Genomic DNA, 14,418 nt, shown 5'->3' on the forward strand with positions numbered 1-14,418 from the left:
TGAGTCTGGTGCTGTGGCAGAGGCACTGGTGTGGTGTACTGCTCCATAGTGTTCCCCTGTGCTGCGGCTGTTTGCCGGTGCCACCCTCTCTCGCCATTAGTCAGAAAAATAGGCGATATCACCACTGTGACTGACCCAAAGTGGGGCCCGCCTCCAAGCAGTCAGCTCCCGCTAGGCCCAAGCTCACTCACGCCAGCTCTCCAAGTGAGGAGCCTCGGTCTTCCCTCTCCGGGCTGCACCTTGATCCACTTGTCCGCACTCCAGCTGCTTCACTGCAGCCCAAACTCCACTGGTCCGCCGCCGCTCATCTGGGCCTCTACTCCTCACTGTCTGGTAGCGCTGGCCCCCGGGCCCTGAACCAGGCCATCCACCAATGCGTGATCTTGTGAGCCGGGACCCTCCGCTCGCACACAGCGGGCCGCTCCGAAACTTCGTGGTCGCACCGGCGGTAGGGCCATGCACATCAGAGGGCCCACGGGCCCGCAATGCGACCTCCAGGGGACGTTCGACCGCCAGCACAGAGCCCAGAGAGGGCAGAAAGTCTGCAGGGGATGGTCGAGCCAAGGCCTCCCTCTTGCTCAGCCCGGCCGCACTCCACGCAGCCCGAGTCGTACTTCCCTGCCCTGCCGGAATCGGAGATCCTGTAACTCCCGAAACGGGGTTACGATATGCCACTATGATTAAGACACCTTCCCTTGCTGGTGGGAGGGGTCTTGGGGGGGGGTACCTAATGTCCCAGGCTCCCCAGGATTGTATAAGGATCAGGCTGGGATGACGGGAGCTCACTGGAAGCACGTCCCGCCAGACATCTTGCTTGCCATGCCCCCTTTCCAGCTCTGTTATTAACTCTGTGTGATACACTGTTGGGCATTTTGTTTTTGCTGACCTTGTAGTGCGTTGACTTAACAGATGATCCGGCATCTAACTACTGCCATTTTCCTTTTCTAGGTATTAGTTTTAGGAACACCGGCTGAAGAAGATGGAGGAGGAAAGATTGATCTCCTAGAAGCAGGAGCATTTCAAGAAATGGATGTTGTCTTCATGGCACATCCATCCCAAGAAGATGCTGCGTTTTTGCCGGATTGTGCTGCAGGCGAGTAAGTCTTCTTAGCGGAGGGAGTTTGAATACAAGGTGCCAAGGGATGTTACTGGAGAAAGGAATGGTGTCTTCATTCATTTCACTTTAGGTGTACCAACTATGTTTGAAAGAGAGACTAGGCCATTATAAGAGATTTGAGATTTTATGTGAATTATTTAGATTTTATCATGTTTTTAGACTAAAGCATTCAAAAGCAACTACATCAAAACAACTAATGTAATGTACATAATGTTTGAACATAACAGTTTCATTTTTATTTAGTTTTTTAAATTTCATTTAATACAGAATGTGCTTTGATCTTTTCCATCCAATGGTGTTTTTTTTTGTTTCTTGGTCGTCTTAAAAATAATTGTCATCTTTAAACGAGATGGTTTGACTGTAGAGATGGTTTGACTGTATAATGTTCTCATAAGGATATTTCTCGAGGCCCGAATATTTCAACAAGGTGGCCTTGAAGCACAAAAATATTTCCCACGTTTCAGCCAGTCGAACCAAGATGAAATGCTGGGAAAGTACCAAGGCTTAATTCACAAAGCTTTTCGAAAGTTTAGATTGAGCCAAAAAATGTTTTACCTCTTGCATGCATAGTTTATGCCAGATTCACAAGGTGGTGAATGTGTGCAAATGCTTTCATTCTATATGTGCACTGTTTTTAGACTAAGGCGCACTGTCAAAGCAGTTTCAGGAATGGTGAGGAAATCACGTGCACAGTCTTCATCTTGTAGGTATTCACAAATAGTTGCAGAATCCTTCCCACATAAATGTATTCCTACTTCTAACCTCAAGTGCAAGCAGCTTCGAGAAGATCAAGTAATCCTAGTTCAAACACCATGTTCTGCTCCACCCAACAGGAGGGTCGATAGATGGACAGGTTTTGATAGAGGGTTTCTTCCATTGTTGCCATGAAAATTGGAGAAGCTATGCAATATTGAGCAGATGTGATTGTCAGATGTGGTTGGATACAGCACCCTACTTTGGCCTATTACCTGAAGTCAAGAAATAGGTAGTTAAGTCAATTCTTCGTGAAGTGTCAATTATTGACTTTTGCAATAAACCTCACTAACCTTGGATTCCTCCACCTGCTTGATACAGCTGTCATACAAGTAAACAGTTGGCTGATATTAACCTCTTACTGATCTAAACTACATGCAAGTTATTGAATATGCCCTTGATGGAGAATCCTTGTTTCTGGACTTAGGATATGTAAGTTCCAAGATATCAACTTTCAGGAAGTAGTGGGCTCAAATAACATCAAATAAATGGGAATTGGACTTAATCGTTTTGGGATACACCCTGTAATTTCTTCAGCATTGTCCGCAAACACCATCGCCTAAGTTGAAGCAGAAACAACTGCACTTTTAAAATGCTGAAATCGTCCTACTGAAAGGCGCTTTCAAGCCATTGCCAAAAGAACATCACAACATAGGCTTTTACTCCATGTTATTCCTATGAAGTAGAGATCGGGAGACTGGAGACCCACCCTAGACCTATGACATCTCAATGTCTTCTCAATAAAGTACTCATTCCATGTGGTAACTTTGCAGGAGGTGTTCTAGCTATCGATGTAAGGCTAACTAATGGCCTTCTTAGATCTCCAAAACGCTTACTTCTATTTTTTGCCAAACTAACTACCTAGAAACTTCTTGGATTCTAAGAGGACGGTTGCCATTGTCAATTTAAAGTCTTCCCCTGTGGCCTCAATTGGATGTGGTATCTATTTGAGTATTCAGTTTTTGTATCTGCCTCTCTATCCTATGATTCCATCTGCCTGCCCAGTTTTACTCCCCAACTCTTTGAGTGTCAGCCTGTCTACCTATGTGGATGTGTATTGGGAGTGTGTACTTTAAACTTCTGCTGCCCGTGCTGTATCTGTTAGGTGTATGAGGGAAGCTTGCCCTGCCAGTACCCATCTGACATCTGTTCTTTCTGTCATACTAACACTTGAGAACACATTTTTCATTATATAAGAGCCAAAATGATTGTTTTTAGTAATGCTTGTATTTTTGTCGTTCTTGCGATTGGTTCCTAAAGCAGATAGTTAATAGCCTTGCTAAAATAACCTCCAATTATCGATCAATATTTCACCTTCTTTTCACAATCCATTTCCTAGAAAATGGAGGTAAAGAGGAACCGACTACTGTTCCTACAAGCCATAAGTAATATACTATGCTTTCAAATCTGATTGAAGGTTAATACAAAACTTATATTGTGTCAAATATGTTTGCTAGTTTGTGGCGAGGAGACAGAATATTTACCAGAGGATAGAAATACCTGTCTGGTAGCCTGTGATAGAAAATGATACACAGTTAAGGAAGCAAAAAATTATCGTGCGGGAACAGGTGCAAAATTGGAAATCAGAAGCAGGAAGAGGAGAAAAAAGAATATAAATGAAGTAGAAAGACTGTATTACTTGCTCGTTTAGAACCAGGAGGGCGCTGAGAGAGAAAAACATGCCCCACTGCATCGATTACCTGACAGAAGATTCCTGGCAAGAGATCAAACTGGCACACGCTAAATAGTGTGCTGCAAGGAGAACGTGCTTCACAGATGTAGCAGGTCAGGAGGACACTGCGGGAATCCAGCTGGAAAGGGGATTGCTTTGAGGTAATAACCCTGTTTCGACACAGGCGTCCTAGCGCTTATGTGGGAGTGTACTGTTCCAGCCAGGAGGTTTTCTTTCTAGTTAGGTGAGTGATTGGAGATGGGTAAGGTTGCAGTGCAGAGATGTTTGAGGGAAGGCTAGAATGTTGAAGTAATGATAAGTCACTTTCCGTAGAAGTAGAAGGCAGCGAAGGCAACTTGGAGCAAGATTGTTTTTTTAAATACTTTTTTTATTTCTTTATAACATTGCTAGAACCCTTTATAAATAAGGGGACAAAACAAACAAATCAAGAAAGCTGGAGGGAGACTGTACCGCTTAACCAGGTGCATTTGCGCAGCTAGTTGGGGAACAAGCACTGAGGAAAGGAAGACAGTTGAAGAAAAACTTTGAAAAAGATTACAGCAACAGGAAAGGGACAGAAGAGGCGTATAGTAAAGAAAGGGAAAAGAAGGGCAAAATATACATTACCATGAATGATAACATTCTCTTCTAAGGGAAAACAGCTTATGGATAGTGGATCCGAGGAGACAAGGCAGGGAGCCAAAGACCTAGGGTAAGTATAGGGCCAGTTCGCCCAAGAGGGATACTACTGAACAGCATCTAAAAATCTGACACATTTTAGTGATAAACTTAAGAGAGAGAGGAAAGTGATAAAACCCCTCTGAAAAAGACTATGGCCCTCATTCTGACCCTGGCGGTCCTAAACCGCCAGGGCCACGGGCAACGGAAGCACCGCCAACAGGCTGGCGGTGCTTCAGTGCCCATTCTGACCGCAACGGTAAAGCCGCGGTCAGAAAAGGGGATCCGGCGGTTTCCCGCCGGATTTCCCCTGGGCCAGAGAATCCTCCATGGGATTCCGACCCCCTTCCCGCCATCCTGTTCCTGGCGGTAAAACCCGCCAGGAACAGGATGGCGGGAACGGGTGTCGTGGGGCCCCTGGGGGCCCCTGCACTGCCCATGCCACTGGCATGGGCAGTGCAGGGGCCCCCTAACAGGGCCCCACAAAGATTTTCACTGTCTGCTATGCAGACAGTGAAAATCGCGACGGGTGCTACTGCACCCGTCACACCCCTGCCTCCATTCGGAGCCGGCTTCCTCGTTGCAGGGGCTTTCCCGCTGGGCCGGCGGGCGATCTTCTGGCGATCGTCCGCCGGCCCAGCGGGAAAGTCAAAATGACCCCCGCGGTCTATTGACCGCGGTGCGGTCTTTCGGCGGTCTCAGAATGAGACCCTATGTATCATGTTAGACTCACTTTGTACCTGCTCAAAACCACAGCACAGTCCTTTACTGGAGACAAGTAACAACCTTAGTTTTGTTGGACTTATCAGAAGCTTATTAGGCATGAGGGAAATTTCCTAATTTTCAAACATAATTTTCATAAAATGTACACAAGTTAAAATTGGAGGCTGCCTGCATAGCAAATGTGCATGAGATATGGTCTTTCACGCAGAAGTCACTTTACCTGCTGTGTGTACTCTGAAAATTGCATATGCCCTCTTTTATAACAGTCATGCGAGATACCTTTGCAAAGTATTTTCCATTCATTTTCTGAAGACACACAGTGCCACTGCGGTCATCCAGTTTAACTCTTCTTGCAGGATTGATGTTTTCTACTCCGATTTGTCTCTCACGTGAAAATTACATGAAAATCATTAAAAAAAATCTTTGTCATACTCCGTACCGAGTAATCTGAATATGTGCTAGATTAGGTTTGTGCTTTTTTTTTTTAAACTTAAAAAAACGGGTCTAGTGCTTATTTCAGTTTCTTCAGCTGCAGCTGTGAATGGGCTTGGTGGCATTGGAAGTCAAATTAATTACCTTTCCGAGGAACTGTGGCAAGTAACTTTACATCCACTATGTTTCCAGTTTTTTCATTCTTTGTTTTTACATTGTTTTTTTAATGAAAACAATCAATTTATGTATATGTGTGTATGTGTGTATATGTATATATATATATATATATATATATATATATATATATATATATATATATATATATATATATATATATATATAAAATATAGACATGGGGGGGTCTTGTAGTATGGGAGACTCAGGCACCTGAAATAGAGCCATTTCTCATTGCACCAGCTAGGGTATCCACATCTGTGTGTATGAACCCTGCTGATGGTAAAGCAGCTTGAAATAGTAGGCGAACAGGCTTCATCCAAAATACTCTATATATGCATCTCAGAAGTTTGCTGCACAGGACCCTAGAGGGTTAAAGCTCCGGAATGCTGATTTGTTTTACCCACATGATGCTGACTGCCATCTTACACTAGGTTGCAAGATTATGAATGGGCTGTGTTTTAAATGGGGGGCAGAGTGTGGAACCAGGGATTCTTAAAGTGCACCAATCAAAAGGCTCCAGCTTCCGGATGGAAATTGACAGACAAAGCAGCCAGTGATATAACAGTCAGGATGAACGTTGGAAATGGGGGGGGGGCTATGTTTGCTGGGATTTCCCTTGCATAAAATGGCATTTCAGAAAGCTGCAGTGGAGATCAGTTGGAGGCCAAAACACTGACTTTCTCTCTTTACCACCTCAGAAGGAAATATAAGGATCACCAAAAGGAGATTGGTGGACTAGTTAAGTGTGGAAGAGAGGGCAGTATTTAGACTTTAGAACTATAACAATTACTATTTTCATATGCGCAAAAAGGGGGCTTTATGGGCTCTCTGACCACATTTTAATTGTGCAGTGCATATTTCTGTGCTTGGACTCAATGTTATGGCTGTTTGAATATGCCTTTATAATTTGACTTACTTAATTTCTTATGTAATTTGTGTTGTGAGCATGCATTTAATGTTTTGTACTGTATTTTGCTTATTACTTTACTTCAGTAGTGTATTTTATATCTACTGATAAACCCAATAGTAAAAAGGCCAAGTAGGAGCCTATTTGTAAACTATTCATGACAGAGTTTCTGAATCTACTTTGTCTTTCACTCATCCTGCAGGCTGGCTATTTTCAATAAAACAAAAGCATTAAAATCTATAAAATTGGTTAAATTCGGTAAAACTGCTGTGTTCAATTGACCAATTTTTGATAACAGTACCTTAAGTTTTAAGGATAAATAAAAATCCAGATTTGGAAGACTAAACTTAATTTGCAATCCAGCAAAGCTTAGTCGTGAGCTTAGAGTTTCAATATAAACAGAGCATTGTTTTAATAAGTCTTTTGTTTAGTTCATTAGAGTTTGAAGCCACCATGCAACACAGCTAATGTAAAGTTTTCAGAGAAGAGGATGCCTTACACGGAATAAGATTTTGATTGAGAGGGTAGATTGTTGTTGATTGAAGTGCTAAAACACAGCTTAAATATGAATTTGTATGTTAAATGTGAATGGTTGGCTTAAAATTGAACCTTACTATCTACACAGAATTACATTTTAAAGTAGCGTCCAGGGATGTGGAATGTAATAAAATATCTACTTGTCCATGGGAACAGGTTGCTTCATAAATCGACTTGCCCCTTTGGTGCCATGTAGAGTGGTGACAAATTATGGCAGCAATCTCATTATATAAGAGCTCTGATAATGGCCCCCTACTTAGGTCTTGTATTAACCAAGACCTTTTGTTTTATTATTGGCCGGCTTCACTGTAACTGATCCTACTTGCAGAACCTGCTCCTCCTCAGTGCTAGGACACCCTCACAGGTGACAGGTTTTGTGATAGACAGTTCCATGTTACATACATTACAATGATCACAATCTGCTGCTTCAGATGGAGCATATCTGCACACAAAGTAGTTTTGTTCAGTGTCTGGAACTACTGTGGCAATGTGTGCTTTTTGCACCCCAAACATATTTTTGCTTTTTGCTAATATTTGTTATGATGGTGAGGGCCCAGAAACTCACACAACAAAGTTTTACAAAAGCCATGCCAAACCAAGACACGCATTGACAAAACCAAACTAAATGACCACCAATGTCAGACTTATTGGCTTTGCCAATGCTTGTTTATATTAATGTTTCCCATAATCTTGTTGAAACTGTTTACACTGACCATTATGAATATTTTCTGGAAATACTAGGTTGTGACAACACATCTTACTAAATGATGCTTCAATGAAATGGTACCTAAAAGTTCCCAGTAGTTTAGCAAAACGTTTTTTCCCCTAGTTGCATTGTTTGTGAACACTATATTTTGAAAGCAAAACATCATCAAGCTTGCTTTACAGCTTCTGCAACTATTTGCATTTAACCACAGAGCATTCTGAAAGCATTATTCGTTGCCACATATGTTTAAACTTTGCAAACACGTGTACACATTTGTTTTACTGGAACCACTGTCAGTAGTGCAGTCTGAGCTTACAACATTTATTTAGAACGCTCACCCTAATAATAAAGGCTTTGTATTATTTAAACAAATACAATTCCACCAGCATTAATATATGGACACAAATGTTACCTCAACTCTCTTTTTTCCATGTTCTGTAATGTGGTACTGTAAACTGGCAGCCAAAGGGTTTGTGCTTCAGAGGGTAGGCCTATGTGACCCAAGGATAAAATAAACCTAGAAACTAGTTGCCCATGACCCCAAACAATATGTCCTGGGCACTGGGCTATAGGAATTCACAGCCCAGTCATAATGTAGTCTTTGATAATACAAGTGACTACTTCAATGTCTTTGGACCTTTTTCAATCTGAATGCTGTGGAGGAAGTTAGAGTGTGATGGCTGAAACATGTGTCTAATAAAATTTGAAGGCATTAAAAGTGATGTTTTTATTTCCTAGTGTTTCTGTCAAATATTATGGAAAAGCATCTCATGCTGCTGCATATCCATGGGAAGGAATAAACGCACTAGATGCTGCTGTTCTTGCATACAACAATCTCTCAGTCTTAAGACAGCAGATGAAACCAGCATGGCGAGTTCATGGTGAGAGCTTTACTAAATTATTTAAAGTATTGAAAATCGATGCATATGGTGTGCTATCATTGTAGCAGTTCACTGTCATCTAGTTATGATTATATGTACAGTGTAACATACCATTTATTACCGTTAATTAGCGTCATTCTCTCCCTCAACCGTGATAAAAATAGCCTTTACCTCTGTGCAGGTGCATATATGGGTTATGCCATACTGTTCTTTTACGTGCAGTAGTTATAAATACCATACCTAGGCAGAATGATGAATCTTATTGCTACTGCTTCCTGTGGGAGCATGTATATCATTATGATATACTAAAATAAGCTATAGAAGGGAAGCTGATGGGGCATTCAGGGATGGAAACAACTCATACACAATAATTTTTCTGTGTTTTGGGAAAGATGTCTGTGCCACCATGTCAAAACTATTAGAATCTATATTTCAAGACATTGACCATGTCACTGGAAATAGCTGGTGAATATATCACACAAATTGCAAATATACCACTGCATGTAAGGAAAAAAAGTAATTCAGTTGCAGTGCTAGGACTGTGAAGGGCCCTTTCATTGAAGTCTAAAGCTGGAAAAGGAGGTGTAGGAAGTTGGCTCTGTATGCACTATTTCAAAGTAAGGAATAGTATGCACAGAGTCCAAGGGTTCCCCTTAGAGGTAAGATAGTGGCAAAAAGAGATAATACTAATGCTCTATTTTGTGGTAGTGTGGTCGAGCAGTAGGCTTATCAAAGGAGTAGTGTTAAGCATTTGTTGTACATACACACAGGCAATACATGAGGAACACACACTCAGAGACAAATCCAGCCAATAGGTTTTGTTATAGAAAAATATATTTTCTTAGTTTATTTTAAGAACCACAGGTTCAAATTCTACATGTAATATCTCATTTGAAAGGTATTGCAGGTAAGTACTTTAGGAACTTTGAATAATTACAGTAGCATATATACTTTTCACATACAACACAAATAGCTGTTTTAAAAGTGGACACTGCAATTTTCACAGTTCCTGGGGGAGGTAAGTTATTGTTAGTTTTAGCAGGTAAGTAAGTCACTTACAAGTTTCAGTTTTGGGTCCAAGGTAGCCCACCGTTGGGGGTTCAGAGCAACCCCAAAGTTACCACACCAGCAGCTCAGGGCCGGTCAGGTGCAGAGGTCAAAGAGGTGCCCAAAACACATAGGCTTCAATGGAGAGAAGGGGGTGCCCCGGTTTCGGTCTGCCAGCAGGTAAGTACCCGCGTCTTCGGATGGCAGACCAGGGGGTTTTTGTAGGGCACTGGGGGGGACACAAGTCCACACAGAAAGTACACCCTCAGCAGCGCGGGGGCGGCCGGGTGCAGTGTGCAAACAAGCGTCGGGTTCGTAATAGGTTTCAATGGGAGACCAAGGGGTCTCTTCAGCGGTGCAGGCAGGCAAGGGGGGGGCTCCTTGGGGTAGCCACCACCTGGGAAAGGGAGAGGGCCTCCTGGGGGTCACTCCTGCACTGAAGTTCCGTTCCTTCAGGTGCTGGGGGCTGCGGGTGCAGGGTCTTTTCCAGCCGTCGGGATTTCAGAGTCAAGCAGTTGCGGTCAGGGGGAGCCTGGGGATTCCCTCTGCATGCGTCGCTGTGGGGGCTCAGGGGGGACAACTTTGGTTACTCACAGTCTTGGAGTCACTGGAGGGTCCTCCCTGAGGTGTTGGTTCTCCACCAGTCGAGTCGGGGTCGCCGGGTGCAGTGTTGCAAGTCTCACGCTTCTTGCGGGGATTGCAGGGGTCTTTAAATCTGCTCCTCTGTAACAAAGTTGCAGTCTTTTTGGAGCAGGTCCGCTGTCCTCGGGAGTTTCTTGTCTTTCTTGAAGCAGGGCAGTCCTCTGAGGATTCAGAGGTCGCTGGTCCTGGGGAAAGCGTCGCTGGAGCAGGTTTCTTTAGAAGGCAGGAGACAGGCCGGTAGGTCTGGGGCCAAAGCAGTTGGTGTCTTCTTTTCTTCTTCTGCAGGGGTCTTTCAGCTCAGCAGTCCTCTTCTTCTTGTAGTTTCAGGAACTAATTCTTTAGGTTCAGGGAAGCCCTTAAATACTAAATTTAAGGGCGTGTTTAGGTCTGGGGGGTTAGTAGCCAATGGCTACTAGCCCTGAGGGTGGGTACACCCTCTTTGTGCCTCCTCCCAAGGGGAGGGGGTCACAATCCTATCCCTATTGGGGGAATCCTCCATCTGCAAGATGGAGGATTTCTAAAAGTTAGAGTCACTTCAGCTCAGGACACCTTAGGGGCTGTCCTGACTGGCCAGTGACTCCTCCTTGTTATTCTCATTATTTCCTCCGGCCTTGCCGCCAAAAGTGGGGGCCGTGGCCGGAGGGGGCGGGCAACTCCACTAGCTGGAGTGTCCTGCGGTGCTGGAACAAAGGGGTGAGCCTTTGAGGCTCACCGCCAGGTGTTACAGCTCCTGCCTGGGGGAGGTGTTAGCATCTCCACCCAGTGCAGGCTTTGTTACTGGCCTCAGAGTGACAAAGGCACTCTCCCCATGGGGCCAGCAACATGTCTCGGTTGTGGCAGGCTGCTGGAACCAGTCAGCCTACACAGATAGTCGGTTAAGGTTTCAGGGGGCACCTCTAAGGTGCCCTCTGGGGTGTATTTCACAATAAAATGTACACTGGCATCAGTGTGCATTTATTGTGCTGAGAAGTTTGATACCAAACTTCCCAGTTTTCAGTGTAGCCATTATGGTGCTGTGGAGTCCGTGTTTGACAGACTCCCAGACAATATACTCTTATGGCTACCCTGCACTTACAATGTCTAAGGTTTGGCTTAGACACTGTAGGGGCACAGTACTCATGCACTGGTGCCCTCACCTATGGTATAGTGCACCCTGCCTTAGGGCTGTAAGGCCTACTAGAGGGGTGTCTTATCTATACTGCATAGGCAGTGTGAGGTTGGCATGGCACCCTGAGGGGAGTGCCATGTCGACTTACTCGTTTTGTTTTCACCAGCACACACAAGCTGGCAAGCAGTGTGTCTGTGCTGAGTGAGGGGTCCCCAGGGTGGCATAAGATATGCTGCAGCCCTTAGAGATCTTCCCTGGCATCAGGGCCCTTGGTACCAGGGGTACCAGTTACAAGGGACTTACCTGGATGCCAGGGTGTGCCAATTGTGGAATCAAAAGTACAGGTTAGGGAAAGAACACTGGTGCTGGGGCCTGGTTAGCAGGCCTCAGCACACTTTCAATTCAAAACATAGCATCAGCAAAGGCAAAAAGTCAGGGGGTAACCATGCCAAGGAGGCATTTCCTTACAGGAGGCACAGGTGAGAATGATGAAAAGGAGAGCAGGGGTGGACCTAGAGCAGACCAGATTGGCAGAAATTAGTTTTCACATGTCTATGAAAGCTCAAGTGCACAGAGGTTTTACAAAGCTCAGGCACAAAACTATTCCAGTGAGTACGGCCTAGAAAGTGGAAAGATATTCCTCCAGCCCAGAAACACCTGTTTTACCAAACCTGAAGAAGCAGCAGGGCACCTTATCAGTGTGATCTAACCAAATTGTGGTGAGTGATCAGAGAGTGAAGTAGCTTACGGTCCAGTTTGTAGAAAGCCCAATGGGATGACGTTGAGAACATTTAACTAAATTCTCCTCTAGATGTATAGCCAATGGAGAGTACGGCATTCCTCGGAAACCTGACTGAATTTGCTCAAGCCTCCCACCAGCTGTAACTTAATGTTTTGCTTCTAAAGTTTGGTGATCTAGCATTCCTCAAGGCCGAAATATAAGTGATTCCTGTGGTCCAGGCAAGAAAGAATGTTTGCAAGAAAGTGTTAAATAACCTTCGTAGAGGCAGAAAGAGTAGTGGGTCTGAAGCTTTTCAGATCTTTTCAGATTCTTTTCAGAATAACCTTTATACAGACTTGAGGTATACCTCCTGTGAAAATGGAAGCATTAATGGCTTTGCACAGCAGTGGTGCCATTGCAGAGACCTACAATGTAATGTAATGTACTTGCATTTATTGCGTGGCAAGCCCAATTAAAGTTTAATAAGTGCGGCAAACCTCGTCTCACGAAATTGAGAGAAGTTGCCCAAGATTAGTATACGGAGTTGTGTTCAGGATGTCAGTGGGCAAAAAACTCTTGTCACGCGAAATCCACATTATCATAAATGTTCTTGTGTTTTTTTTCTCCTGAGAAAGATGGCAAATCATTGCAGGTGAGTTTGAGGTGGTCCAATCGGAGAGATCATGCAGTAATGGTTAATAAAGGAGCATACCATTTTGAAAAGATCTTGAGATGGATTGGCCAAGCAGACATCATGAGAAGTGATAAGTTGTTTAACTAAATTAAGGCTTTCTTTGAAGTGACACAAATGTTATTTTTTAAATGTGTCACTCAAGTCAGGCGATTAATAACTTTCCACTTTCTCTCAGCTGGCCTTTTTGTAGATGAAGCTCCATGCTCAAGGAGAATACTCTAGCTAGTATTATGGGTTGGTGGTGAAGCGGGCAGCAATAGAACAGCTGTGGGCACCATGGAAAGAGTGAAGTATTTGAAACACCCTATTGATAGGCAGCAGGAATGCCCAAAGCAGTGCTCACCTGCTCTCTGCTTGAAAAGATGGTTTCTATCGATAGAGGGTGTATATATCTGTCGGTGTAGTTGGTGAGTGAGGGAACAAGGAGCTGAAGTAACACGCATTGGCAAGGCTAATAGGTCTCGCCTATGTGAGATCTATTAGCTTTAATGGAGTGGCACTTTGTGGAGTGGCATATCGATTGACGTGGAACATCATTGTAAGATGTGGAGTGGCATGCTGCTGTCACATAGGTTCCCATTATCCTAATGAGACTACTGGATTCGGGCTGCAGAATCACTTATTCTGCGGGGGACGGAGTCTGATCCTGCACCAGGTGACACCTGCCGGTCTAATCCAGATTTGTTCCAGCTAATAAACAGTGCCTCATCTCCACCCAAGAGCAGGTATGATTGGGGCAACCAGGCGCATGACATACAGGGAGTGCAGAATTATTAGGCAAATGAGTATTTTGACCACATCATCCTCTTTATGCATGTTGTCTTACTCCAAGCTGTATAGGCTCGAAAGCCTACTACCAATTAAGCATATTAGGTGATGTGCATCTCTGTAATGAGAAGGGGTGTGGTCTAATGACATCAACACCCTATATCAGGTGTGCATAATTATTAGGCAACTTCCTTTCCTTTGGCAAAATGGGTCAAAAGAAGGACTTGACAGGCTCAGAAAAGTCAAAAATAGTGAGATATCTTGCAGAGGGATGCAGCACTCTTAAAATTGCAAAGCTTCTGAAGCGTGATCATCGAACAATCAAGCGTTTCATTCAAAATAGTCAACAGGGTCGCAAGAAGCGTGTGGAAAAACCAAGGCGCAAAATAACTGCCCATGAACTGAGAAAAGTCAAGCGTGCAGCTGCCACGATGCCACTTGCCACCAGTTTGGCCATATTTCAGAGCTGCAACATCACTGGAGTGCCCAAAAGCACAAGGTGTGCAATACTCAGAGACATGGCCAAGGTAAGAAAGGCTGAAAGACGACCACCACTGAACAAGACACACAAGCTGAAACGTCAAGACTGGGCCAAGAAATATCTCAAGACTGATTTTTCTAAGGTTTTATGGACTGATGAAATGAGAGTGAGTCTTGATGGGCCAGATGGATGGGCCCGTGGCTGGATTGGTAAAGGGCAGAGAGCTCCAGTCCGACTCAGACGCCAGCAAGGTGGAGGTGGAGTACTGGTTTGGGCTGGTATCATCAAAGATGAGCTTGTGGGGCCTTTTCGGGTTGAGGATGGAGTCAAGCTCAACTCCCAGTCCTACTGCCAGTTCCTGGAAGACACCTTCT

At 44.1% G+C, this 14,418-nt stretch overlaps 1 protein-coding gene across 1 annotated transcript in view; it reads left to right on the forward strand.

Annotated features, from left to right (window-relative positions):
* PM20D2 (peptidase M20 domain containing 2) overlaps window positions 1–14,418 on the forward strand; it is a 148,248-nt gene that overhangs the window by 15,207 nt on the left and 118,623 nt on the right. The window contains exons 2-3 of the mRNA XM_069235485.1: window positions 949–1,097; window positions 8,441–8,583. Coding sequence (XP_069091586.1) covers window positions 949–1,097; window positions 8,441–8,583 — 292 coding nt within the window. The remainder of the gene's footprint in view (window positions 1–948; window positions 1,098–8,440; window positions 8,584–14,418) is intronic.

This window comes from Pleurodeles waltl, chromosome 5 (genome assembly GCF_031143425.1).
Source record: "Pleurodeles waltl isolate 20211129_DDA chromosome 5, aPleWal1.hap1.20221129, whole genome shotgun sequence".
Classification (NCBI taxonomy): Eukaryota; Metazoa; Chordata; class Amphibia; order Caudata; family Salamandridae; genus Pleurodeles; species Pleurodeles waltl.